This window comes from Zonotrichia albicollis, chromosome 1, assembly GCF_047830755.1.
Source record: "Zonotrichia albicollis isolate bZonAlb1 chromosome 1, bZonAlb1.hap1, whole genome shotgun sequence".
NCBI classification, from domain to species: domain Eukaryota; kingdom Metazoa; phylum Chordata; class Aves; order Passeriformes; family Passerellidae; genus Zonotrichia; species Zonotrichia albicollis.
In genome coordinates this window covers 130003626-130017173 of record NC_133819.1, presented here as the reverse complement: position 1 = coordinate 130017173, position 13548 = coordinate 130003626, and the positions used below count along the sequence as shown (strand labels likewise).

The following is a 13548-nucleotide window of genomic DNA, read 5'->3' as shown; positions in this document are numbered from 1 at the left end:
TGTTTTTAAGTATGGTGTCTATAAGGTAAAATTGCAAGGCATGGCTGAAATGAAGAAGGAAATATTGTCTCACGTGAGCTTTACCTAGTGGATTCCTTAGATATGTGAGTGTTAGATGTACTTCAGAACAAATTTTAAAAGCCATATTGGTCAAATGCAATAAACACCTTTTCTATTTATCAAAGTAGGCTGTTTAAATTAATTAACTTGTGAATTGTGCACTGGTTGCTTACATTCTTCATTTTTTTGAGGGGTGAGAAACTAAGGAAAGGGGAACTGATAAATCACAAGTTTAATTTAGTTTAAAACTAGACAGCATAGAGTAACTGTAAAGAGAGATCTTGGTAAAAACTGGAACTACTCTGAAGTCAAAAAAATACATATTTTTTCAACAAGGGAGCCATAGCTGCTTCGTAGAATGTGCAAAATGAATTGTCCTGCACAGTATGACTCAGCAGAGGCAGAAGTTACGAGGAGAATGAAGTTAAATCATTACCAGATAACCTCTTAAAACCACTGCCAAAAAAATTGGAGATTTTTCAGTCTGGCAAAGGAGGTCTGTGGAGATCGTTTCCTAAAAGAGAGAGTAGAACCCTCCCTGTGAAAGGCAGGCAGACTCTAAAGCTGCACAGCAAGTTTTCTGGGCTCATTGCACTCATGGGGCTTTGGGTGCAAGGTCCAGAGAGTGCCCAGCTCAGCTCCTGGCAGCCTGGGAACTGTGGGACAAGTGCTTTATCTGCTCCCTGTCACTGTTTTAAAACAAGTGTCCTGACTGTTGAATTCAACACATAGAAATACAAAATTCCAAATAGTAGAAGAACTATTCTTAAACGATTGCTCAGGGGCCAACAAATGCACTTTCGCTGACAGAAGCCATACAGTAAAGGAGAAATGAAGCTGTGTTCAGGGTATTTGATGAGGTCTCTAACAAGGAGCTCTGTATCTTGAATGGCTTTTGTGAAAAAGTTCTGGTGGCAAATGTCAATTTTTTACCTTCTCTGAATTATTCTTTCATGTATTGAAGGGATCACATTTTGAGTTAAGCAGAATTACAATATATGCAGGAGAGATATTTTCAGTTTTAATTTTCCATTCAACTTTATTCCTTGATAATTTATAGGAAAGAGAGAACAAAATTTGAAAGTATTTTCTAGTAAATGATAATTAGGTCTTACAAGTAGATGGCCAGTATTCATTTCCAAGTAGCTGATGGCTCAGGCCCACTGAGAGCATTATTTAATTGACCCAAATTATCATTTTTTAATTGACCCAAAGCTTCTGATAAATCATACTCTTCAAGTAACTGCAGGTTGCTTCAGGTGGTCAAATACAACTTTAGAATTATATCTTCATGAAGGTTTTCTCCAGTTCAAATGTATATTTTGTTAGTCTGAGGAAAAGATTATTAGCAGGAGGGTCTGATATCTAGTTTTGACAGTGATATAAATACTTTACATATTACAATGTTTTTTAATGGCTCTGACTTCTGAAATGTGATGGAGACTTAATTTTTAAAATATCCTTTTCTACAATACATTTGGGTCAATTTTCTAAAAACCTAAATCAAAGCAGAAGAGTTTTTCTCTTTAAGGCAGAATCCAAGTGAATGTCAAAGAGTTTCAAGATACTTAGTTCCATTATGGAAATCACAGCCATCAAAGTTGAATAGCTGTCTTATATTCTTCTATGCTATATTTTAAGTACTTGAGTTCTATTGTGATGTGGGGGAGTTGAATAATTTAACTTTATGAGCAGGAGTACAGATTACAGTCAAGCTATTTGCTTTTCCATAATATTAGTAATATCTGTAGTGCACTGCAAATAAAGTTTCCATCAGTGTAGGGTTATGGGTTGTGTATTAAAAGACCAAATGTCATGTATTGATAAATTACAATAAATATAAATACACAGTAATAAGTAGGAAAAAAATAAGTTTCATATTCTATATCTGACAAAAAAAACCCCATTTATAGAATGTGCCTGACAAAGAGATTTTTGCAGTTTTTAAACCATAATAGAGATTTTATTTTATGGTTGTTTCAAACAAGTAGCAATCACAATGGCCTGGAGGATTTTTCAGAAAAGGTGGTAATCCTTCTGATAAGAGATATATAGTGCTTAGTTCAGCTGGCAGCTGGAGGGTGCATATCACACCCTTAAAGTTCACTTAGCTTTTCAGGTTCCAGGGAAGTCCTGGGAAGACAGGAGTAGTCATTTTCCATAGTGTATCCAGCTGGGGGTACTTGATGGAAGGGTTTTATTAAGGCATCCTTAAGGTAATTAATGGTGAGAAATGGCTTAGACAGACGAAGGTGAGTGAGAATTAGCTAGTGATCTAAAAATAGCAACAGATTTTTAATAGTAGGGACAGGCCATAAGTTTTCATCAGTACTAGTTGCCTCTTACTGTGATTTCATAACTCTGATTTGAAATGTATAGCATTCATTGTACAACTCTGTATGTAGCAGGTATTTTTAAAATTTAAAAATTGTTGAATATTAAAGGGAGGCAAATTGTGCTGTGATGTTCAGTAGAGAATGGCAGACTTTAGTGCTAAGGGTCTGGGGACTGTGGGGCAGGATGAGCCCTCTCCTGCAGAAGGTTTCTGGCTGATCAGGTGTACAGTACAGTTAATTTAGTTCTGATGGACAGTACTACAGCTTCTGGTTAGTTCAGTAACTTCAGTAGTGAAGTAAGCTGACTTCAACAGGAATGAAATTAATTAGAAAGAGGGCCTGATGATGTCAGTCAACTTAGGCCAGGAATTCAATTAGCTACTTCTTTTCTGTTAGGCTGCTTTCTCTGAAGAAAAGCACTGTATTTGCAGGTAAGTCCTTTTTCTTGCATGTGCCCTAGTAGTTGCCACACACAGGCCAGCCATGCAAAGCTTTTTCCTTCATTAAAGGTTAGAGTAGATTGAGGACCCAGCTGCTCTTCACATTACTGTCAGCCATAGATGGTTTCCTATTTTTATATCTTAAATGGAGGAAGGAAAATTACTCTTTGTAGTAAATGTAGCACATGAGGTTAGAGAATGTTTGTATAAATGCATAAAAATAAAATGCTAAATCGGCACATTCTCCTCTCATTAACATAGAAAAAACAGATGTACTTTTTGGTAAGTCTTGTGGCAGTTCATCTGATGATGTGTTTCCTTAATAGAAATAAATTTTCCTCAGCAGCAAGTCTGCAACAATATTTTCACTTGTACAGAAATCCATATCTTTTATCCCCCTCAGCCTCCCCACCATGACATTATAGCTGTAATGTCATCAGAAGAGGATTGTATCCATATGAGGTTGCTGTGACATGGAGTGATATATTTATTTATTTTATGTATATAAACACGTGTGCATGTTTTTTGTCGGTTTATATAATCTTCTATTTGTAGCTAAACCAATTCTTACTGCTGTGTTGTTTGTATTGCTGTAGATACAAGTGTGTAGAAGTTTAATGCTGGAGCATGTGTACACTCAGGCTGCTCCAAGGCACACATGAGATTTGTCAAACTAGAATCTGTATGGCTTTGTGTGTTGCACTGTTCATCATGAAGTTGATCCTACAAAACATATGTTCTAGAGAGTTTGAATGCTTTGGAGGATCAAATTGATGTAAACAATGTAGCTCTAAAGACACATGAAGGTTATATAGACTGAGTATAGACAGTGTGAGTATTGGCAGTATAGTATGTGTACATTTCATGTGTACATGCATTTGTCTTGATTTTGCAATGAGATTCACATGGATTAATGCCTATATCTGATGAATGCAGATTTTTCATATATGAGGGACACAACTGGAGAGAGGAAGTTATGCACACTTTTGCTATAGCCATGACAGAAATTTTCAGGAATTGGGTAATTTTCTATTGGAACAACTTATTTTGGGATGTGGCATAATTTTTCATCATCTCAAGTACTTAAGTGAAAAATATTTATCTTCCTTAAAGCACTTCTGCATCTAATTGCTGTTGTCCTGATGAAGCTTCTATGTCTTTGCAAACTGCATTTGGGTAGTTGTGTTGTTCTAATTGTCCCTTCCTGTTGGCCATTCTGGTTTTAGCCTTCTGAAACTCTGTTCATGTTACATTAGACTGATTCAAGTTGAGTCCCCAGTAGCAGAGTCTGTAGAGATTTTGCAAAACATACAGAGATTATAATTTCTGCTGGTACTAACACACCTCTGTAACAACACAGATGGGATGTCTTAGCTCCACTGTAAGCAAATAGGCATTTGTATGATGCTTACAGAACTTGTCATGCTTCACACAAAGAGTTTCATTTTTGCTAGATTTAATTAGTTTCCTCATTTTTACATGCCATTGCAAAGCTAAAGTACTTTACTATTTACAAGGCAATACTGTGTCCAAATCTTTCAAGCACAGTTTAATAATTCTGTATGGTACCTAAAACAGAACAGGATGCCAGTTTGCCAGACACCCCACAGGCCATGCACACTCTGCACTGACAGTTGCTGGTTTTCCTTGTTGAGCAGAGACTACATTTCCTTCCTGGCTGTGAAAATAATGTTTTCTCTCCTATCAGATAGACAGAGGCAGCACTTTGAAACTCTTTCCCTTCACAGCAAAAAATGTGGTTCGTTTTCTGAGTTCAGGACTTCTGAGTTCATCTGATTTAGAAAAGTTCTGCCATTGAATCTTTGTCTGTTTTCTGCCCTTGGCACAAATTATAGTTTTGTGGGAACTGAAATGTGTGTTTTTGAGCAATAACAGCTGCTAAATGAGTAAACTAACGGAATGATTTTTCTAGCCCTAATTTTCATGGTGATTAATAAACTCCATTGAAGAGAAGTATATGGTCAAGTTATATTGCTGTAAAATGATTTAAAGGATTATAAAATTTTGGTACTTGTAAACCAGTCATGACTACAAAGTAGCCTAAGTATTTGTCTTCTATATTTTATAAAGTCACATCAGCGTTTTTCCTTCAAAGCTGTTTTTTATTCAAACTGCGCACTGTAAGCAGATTTATAGCATGACATCCTTTCTTTAATTTGGTATAGAAAATGTGGGAGCATATTCACAAAAAATGCAATGAAAGGATTTTTTTTTTTCCATCAGCTGGTCATTTTATCTTTTAACTAGCATTAACTGTATATTTGTGCTACATAAAATATTGACAGGATTCTCTTTCTGCTTTCTTGCCACGATTATTTAGGAAAAGAAGCCCTTCAATATCAAGAGAACAGAGCAGAAGATACGACCAGAGGGACGAGAGAGACGAATACTCACAGTATGCTACATCAGACAGTGCGATGCCCAGGTCACCATCAGATTATTCAGATAGGCGGTCACAGCGTGGGCCCCAGTTGTACGAAGAGCCTGAACTGGGTGATTATAGAGATTCCAACAGGAGGAGCCGCAGGCGTTCCAAGGAGTATCCGGTAGAAGAAGAAGATGCGCAAAGCAGGGAAGAATATGAGAGGCAAAGGAGGGAAGAGGAATACCAGGCACGATACCGGAGTGATCCTAATTTGGCTCGTTATCCAGTCAAGCCGCAGCCATATGAGGAACAAATGCGTATCCACGCTGAAGTGTCCCGCGCACGTCACGAACGCAGGCATAGCGATGTCTCGCTGGCAAATACAGAGCTGGAAGATTCTCGGATGTCCATGCTCAGGATGGAACGGCCATCAAGACAAAGATCAGTGTCTGAGCGCAGGGCCGCCATGGAAAACCAACGTTCATACTCTATGGAAAGAACTCGAGAGGCTCAGGGACCAAGTCCCAATCGTCAGAGGACCACAAATCATAGCCCTCCTACACCTAGGAGGAGTCCAATTCCTCTGGAAAGACCAGACATGAGGCGCTCTGATTCTTTAAGGAAACAGCACCATTTGGATCCCAGTTCTGCTGTTCGGAAAACAAAGCGTGAAAAGATGGAGACCATGTTACGGAATGATTCGCTCAGCTCGGACCAGTCTGAATCCGTCAGACCTCCTCCACCAAAGCCCCATAAAACGAAAAAAGGAGGTAAAATGCGCCAGGTTTCATTAAGTAGCTCAGAAGAAGAATTGGCATCCACTCCAGAATATACAAGCTGTGATGATGTAGAGATTGAAAGTGAAAGTGTTAGTGAAAAAGGTAAGATTCCTAATTTTTTTATTGGTTCACTATATAGATTTTATTTGGTTTCTACTGCTTTGGACATTTAGCTATTTAAAATGGTTGCAACCACACATCTACAGCCCTTCACAGATGACTCAACTTTGTTGTGATGGGAATCGGGATTTTTTTCTGATTTTGTGTTTCATTTACATAAATGTGATGATTTATGTGGAAAAGATCATCACAGCTCCTATAAGTGTTTGGATTAGTTAAAGGAAAAAACATGCCTACTGAAAAACCTATCAATGAAATCTCCAAAATATCTAAAGCTGGGCTGTCATATAAGGCCACGGTTTCATGTTATTTAATACCAGATTTGCGTGCTCCTGGATCACAATGAGTGCATATTTGATCTGGATCAAGTGTGGGTGCATGACCGCGTTTTTGTTGAATTAACTGGAGCACATGATACAGCCCTTATGCCAGTTTCACGCTGTCTGCTGCAGGTTAAAGAATGTCTGATCTGCAAAAAGATCTGTGTATGTAAGGTTAACACACTGAAGTTTTGAGACAAATTTAAAATGACTGATGCTGTTTACACCAATAGAGGTTTCTTTTCCTTGTGGTGCTATGATGAATTTTGATTTTAGTGCTTTTTAGAAGTAGTTTTGGAATTACTTTCGGAAAGAAAACTAAGATTGATTGAAATTACTTCCCAGCCTATAAAAGGATAATTTCTAATTAAATATGAAAGTATTGGGGACCATGAATTTAAACTCAATGAAATTAATATTATGAGTTCACTTACCTTCATGTATGTTAAGCTTTTTTGAGTTATTATTCTTATACCAGTGAACCTTTGTTACTTCCTCTAAATGGTTATCTGCTGTTGTGGATTGTGAATAGAAAATTTACTACTATTTATTTTATTATTATTAATATTGCTATCAAGTTGGTTCTGAAGCAAGTAATTAACTTGAGTAAGTGTAATAACTCTGAATTTTCATATGTCAATATCCACAACCATGGTCTGATAAGTAAGGAGCAAGATTGTGTAGAATGGAAGGAATTTTCACCATGTCAAAGTAGACAGTTGCATGTACTTATGTGAAACAACTGTGCTGAAACCTTGACCCACTTAGTGTTCCTGATTAGTAGAAAAAACTTATACCAACTTTATGGTGTTCATGATTTTGCTCTTAGAAGCAACCTTGAGAAAGATAGGACCAATCAATACAGGGGAAGTAGTAACAAAATGTTTATTTAATGCAATTCAGTGCAGGAAATGTATTATACAAGGTAATATAGACAATATATTTTTTCTACACATAACAAAGCATATACATTGAGGATTATAAAAGCACAGAATCATTTAGGTTGGAAAAGATCTACAAGATTATTGATTTCCACTAATTTAGCACTTCATGCCTTCTAACACATCAATAACCCTTGTGTCTGCTGCTGCACGGCTCTCTATCCCCTACCTCCATGGAGACAGCAGAATGAAGGACCCCACTGGCACAATGTCTCTAAGACACTGGAAGGGTGCTGCCTAATTTATCTGTAACAAGTCTGGTTTCATGCCTTTCCCCTTCAGACCTAGTTTAAAGCTCTGTCCATGAACCCTGCTAATGCCTGAGAAAAATCCTTTTCCTCTTTTGAGACAGGCGATCCCCATTTGTCATCAGCAGGCGTGGTGTCATGTAAACTGTAAACATGATCAAAACCCCACAAAATTCTACTGGCTCAGAGTCAAATATTGGTCTGCTGGATCTCCCTCTCTTCCCTCCTCATTTCCTGCAACTGGGAGAACAGAGTAGAAGCCCACTTGTACTCCTGGTTCCTTTACCTGTCATCCTAAAGCACTGATGTCTCTCTTTGATTGCCCTTGGATTTCTTATTGCCACTTTTCTGCCCACCTGAAAAATCCGTAACTGCTGAAGGCCTTGCCTGGATAGGAACCTTTCCCTTCATGTCTGGGTCTCAGGGATCCACTGGACTTTGACAAGAAGTGGGCCTGGTCTACATATTGGACCTTCTGCTCCTTTCAGATGAGAGTTTAGAACATCCTCTACAATTCTAACAATTCTAGGTTCTCTGTAATAAATTCTAGGTTCTTTGTCATCTTACGAAACTTACAGCTTTCACTTAAATAATTTTTCATTTTAGGTGTCAAAGAAAACATTCTTACTGATAACAATAGTAAATAATAATGACAGTGTCGTGTCTGTCCTGATTTCTGAGGGAATGAATGAAGCTATTTGTTATTTGTTATACAAATTAATTAAAAAAACTTGCAAAGATTTTGCAGGGAAAAAACATTCCTTACTATGCTTTGTTCATCTTGATTAAATTAGTGTAAGCACTTTTTAATGACATACAGAGTATAACTGTGTCAAAGTGGCCTAGTGGTGGCCTGCAGCTGGAACCAATGTGGAGAAAACCTTGGTTTTTCATAAAGGAGAAGAGCAACTGCTTGAACTGGGGAAGGATGTGACTGCTTTGACTGTGTCTGCTCCCAGCCTGTGCTGGGGATCCTGGGCTGGGGGAAGAGACCATGCATAGCACAGGAAGTCATTCCAGGAGTAACTCCTGTACTGGAACCAGAGCCAGCTGTGCCAGGCTCAGCAGCCCATGTCACACAACCAAATAATATCTTCAGACCCTCCTACTTCTCCCCTGCTCTTTAACCACTGGACTGGCATTTTTTGCAAAGAGGGACTGGGTCTCCTGTGCAAGAAACGTGGACCTGGCAGCACTGACATGAGGGACTGGTACGGTGTTTGGTGGGATGAGATGTGCTAAGACCATGGTCAGGAGCTGACACTGACTGGTGAGTTCATTCTTTAGAAGCTCAGGAAACAACACATGAGAACAGTGTTAAATGGACATAGCTGAGATTACAAATGAGTTTACCTGAAACTTACGTTGTGCCAGAATTAGACACATTTTTCAGAGTGAATTTTGTGCAGATCTTCATAGACATTGAAACTCTCTTTAGTGACATAAACGAGCACCAATTTAATAGATGGCCTCTGCCTTTTTCTGTGAATAGGATGAACAATTCTTTCCTATTGTGTTATTCGAATTTTTCTGAAATGAATAATATTTTCTCTGCATTATGTAAGAGACCCTTCTTCACTCTTGCTGTGAATACCAGGCTTCTGTAACTGCAAAGATGTCTCAATTTACAACACTTATTGCCAGTCCTGAGATCAGTGTAGCAGACAGTTCAAAGCTGTATCTCCATGACAGGACCTCCTGGCTGTCTTAGGAAATACACTTTGGAGGCAAAAAAAGAAGTTGCCTATACGTTTTGGACAAAAATATCAGGTATATTGCTATTTTCTGTAATAATGAAAGATCAAAATTGCTTAAAATGTTAGGGAAAAACAATTATTGAAATGTCAATGTTTTTATGAAATTGTGAATTTTAAATGGCTGTAAAATGCCTCCTCCATCACTAAACCCAGGTATTATAATGACATTATAAATGTTCTAGACTGTTCAAATCACCAATTCTTTCCCAAAACCATCTCAGTTTACATGGTGTAGTTTGAAGGCTCTGAGAAATGTGAGTTATAAAAAGAGAACAGTTGTGATGGTATTGTAGCAGAGTCAACTATGTCACCTACAGAGGTCCAAATAAAGCTGAATTTTGTGGTGTGCAAGTCAGGCCAACCTTTCTACATTGATTGTCCAATTTAACTGTCTTCTATTGTGAGGGACAATTAGAGTAGTTTTTTACCTTCATGTTCAGTTAGATGTTTTCCAGTGCAATTCTAAGGAGGAGGCCTTAAGGGGAGGTTTGAAAGGGCCCCCATAATTTTTTAGCTAGCATGAAGCAGATGTGAAGCAGAGTGGCTAATTCTGTGTGTCCACAGGCTTTACAGATAAATTTAGAAAATCAAACCGTACCACTGCCCATGTGCTCCTTATGGCAATACTGTCACACCTGCAGTCTGCCAAAGGACCAATCTGAAGAGACTCAGGAAAGCTTGTGATCCCTGGGGTTGTTTTACCCCCACTCAGAGGAAAGGCACGAGAGAGGCGACCTGCGCTGAAGCTGGGGTTCTGTCTGCACCTTCCCCAAACACTTGAGGGTCTTAAAAACAAGTCTTTACAAATCTCTCAAACTCTAGGGACTCAGCAAGGGACAATTTCTACATGGGAGAAGAGAATTCATTCAAGGAAATCTAGGTGTGTGATAGTTCTAAATATTGCCCTAATTTGTTCTAAATAGAAAGTAGGACATAGTAGACTCTCCAATGATGGTAAACAGTTCAGGCATACATGCAAACCATGCTCCCAGCACTTTTCAGAGCACCCTGTGAAAGGTATCTGTTTGCACAAATGGTGGCTGACATCTAATGTGGGTGGAATCTGTGGTGGGAAAGTGAAATGTGTTTGCGTTTTGTCAGTTCTTAAATTTAGTGTTTGCTTTCGCTCTCATTTTATTAAATTAAAACATCATAGGTAGTTAGTTTTTATTGTCAAAGAAACTCACATGCATAGAAAGATAGAAATCTTTACGTTGGAAGAGATCTTTGGGATAAAGTCCTACTGTTAACTTAAGAATGACAATGTCACCACTAAACCAGTGTCACATCCATGCCTTTTAAATACTTCCAGGGCTGCCCAGGGGACTAGTGAATCAGCTAGTCCCCTGGGCAGCCTGCTCCTGTTCTAGTGTTTGATAACCCTTTCAGTGAAGAATTTTTTTCCTTATATCCCGTCTAAATTTCCCCTGCCACATCATGAGGCCATTTCTCTCCTTTCTGTTGCTTGTTACTTTGGAGAAGAGTCCCATGCCGACGTGGCTACAACTCCTCTCAGGTGGTTGTAGAGGGTGATAAGGTACCCCCTGAGCCTCCTTTTCTCCAGGTTAAACACCCCCATTTCTCTCAGCCACTCCTCACAGGACTTGTGCTCCAGACCCTTCACCAACTTTGTTACCCTTCTCTGGACTCGCTCCAGCCCTTCCATGTCTGTCTTGTAGTGAGGGGCCCCAATCCAAACCCAGTGTTTAAAGTGCAGCCTCACCAGTGCTGAGTACCAGAGGCTGATCACTGCCCTGGTCCTGCTGGCCACCCTTTTGCTGATACCAGCCAGGATGTGACTGGCCTTCTTAGTCATCCAGGCATGCTGCCAGCTCATATTCAGCCAGCTGTTCACCAACCCCCTAACAAAACATGTGGATAGACTTTAAGATTGTTTTAAGCAATCTTAAAACATTAAACATCCGTGTGTTGTTGATTGAAAGCTGCAGAGTGCAGGCTGTCTGAGCAGAAATGTGTGCTTGCAGGACCAGGTGAAAATACACTTTGTCACTAAGCACATTAAAACATAAATACATAACCTTGCACTGGCTATGTTGTGGTCATTTACAAAGTTGTGAAGAACTGCCCTTTTTTGTGATAGAAGTTAAAACATCCTCGTGTCTGGAATAGCCTCCAGGGCCTACTTGTTTATTGCAGATTTGAAACCAATCTGGTAGACATCCAGTTTAGTTTTTGATGGAGAATTAGGTCTATTTGAAAACAATATGCTTGTCACAAGTTAGAAAAACTGTGGTAGCTCATGGTGTGAGAAGCAGAAAGCACATTTCCTGAGTGGTACTGCAAGAACAGTGCGTGTCTTAGATGAGCAGAAATGCCAAGGAAGTGGGATTCCATCAGAGAGCTCTCACTTTTAAATTCAGAGAGATAAGGGACCTGATTTCAATCTTGCTTGTGCCAGTTTCATACATCTTCAACAACTTTGGCTTCAAAGTTACACTGAGCTAAATTAGATCAGAACGAGGTCATTGTTTCTAAAATTTGTTTCATTCAGGTTAGAGAGTTCCTGAAAGTCTAATTTCTCTGGAACAAATTATACTAGAAGGCAAAATTTCAGGATTGAGCTGCAGCAGTTGAACGAAAAGACTTTGAATTTTCACACAGTTTCAGTATAGAAATATCTTACAATTCAAAGTACAAATTTTAAATGATCAAAGTAAAATGGTTATTTAAAATGATGAAATGTTTGGCATGTTTTATTAAAACAGATTTCAGAGAGTCACAAAATTTCCTTTTGTTATTTCACTTAATATTGCAATTTAGGAGATTGTGTTTTGTTTTTGTGATTAAATAACTTTTATTTTTATAGACACCTCTACCTCTTATGTAAGATAAATATAACTTAAATATATAAAGAGTTTTGACTGGAAATTCAGAATGCTATTATTCCATTTTTTAATCTTACTCCTATGAACTACCTCTATTTTAAGTGCAAATATAAGAAATATTGAGAGATAAGAAATACTACACTTTTCTCTGTCTATTTTTAATAAAAAGTCACTGCTTTGAAAGTACTTCTTATAACATTGACTAAGAAGTACCTAACTCCTTTAAATCTTAGTATTGCCTATGATATTTTTTATAGAAAAATATCTTTCACAGATATATAGATGAGAATAGAACTAGAATGTTTAAAGCTACAGAAATTTCTAATTGTAGAGAGTTTTTAAATAAAGTATTGCTAAACCTTCTCCTACTTACATACTTCCATGGTACTTAGAATATATGAAAAGGGTGTGATCTTTTGCGCCATTTAGAGGACTCTACTGTAACATATTTTAAATTTGCAGTAATTTAAAATATTGGTGTAAGACAATAACATCCCTCACTGAAAAAAGCCCTGCCTTTTCCCTATTCTTGGCTGCATATTCACATCCTTATTATCACTCCTGCTGACAGAAGCATTCTGGCAGGTGCACAATGCATCAAGCCAGGAAACCTTTGGGGGTAACTCTAACTAGGTGAAAAGATGGTAAATATTACCATTAGAAGCTTCGTTATAAAATGGTGGTTGTCCTTTAAGATTGTAGAATACATGCTGAAAAGATGGTCTGTAACTTATGCATTCTCAGAATCTGAGGATAGACAGGGATTTCCTGAAGTCAGGAAGAAGAAATATTTTCATGTAGTAATCAGAACATACAGAATATTTTATCATAGTTAAATGAACTTGAATAATTTCCTAGCACGTAAATTCAAACAAAAATGTCTAATATTCAATTTTATTGATTAAAACCTTGCCTAAATTGCAATCTGAACCTTCTGTATACAAATGTACAGGAATAATTAAAACTTATTAAAAAATAATTCCTTAATCATGTTTCCTTTTACTCTGTGACTTTGCTGGAACTATGGTGTAGGTGAAATATTGTCTGGGCAAAAGATTAATAATCTTCTGAGATAGTGTAACACAAGAACTATGAATTATTACTAAAGTATTTTAGTGTATTTGTTGTAGTTATCTGTGGTTTAAGGTGAGATTAAGTTTTTTATTAACAAAACAAAATGGTTTTTAATATTTTTAACTTATGGATCATTGTAACCTAGCTGTAGTTTACCTTTTAACACTAACTGCAAGATGTAGTTTCCCCTGGAATTTATGAAAATATGTTATTCTTAAGGTAAAGATTGTTGTTTTTCAGT

General features: G+C 37.7%; 1 protein-coding gene across 49 annotated transcripts in view; it reads left to right on the top strand.

The window, feature by feature from the left end:
- Window positions 1-13548, top strand: part of RIMS2 (regulating synaptic membrane exocytosis 2) — a 457129-nt gene that overhangs the window by 195321 nt on the left and 248260 nt on the right. For all 49 annotated transcript variants that reach the window (XM_074553869.1, XM_074553702.1, XM_074553753.1 and 46 more), the window contains one exon: window positions 5178-6103. In XM_074553869.1, coding sequence (XP_074409970.1) covers window positions 5178-6103 — 926 coding nt within the window. The remainder of the gene's footprint in view (window positions 1-5177; window positions 6104-13548) is intronic.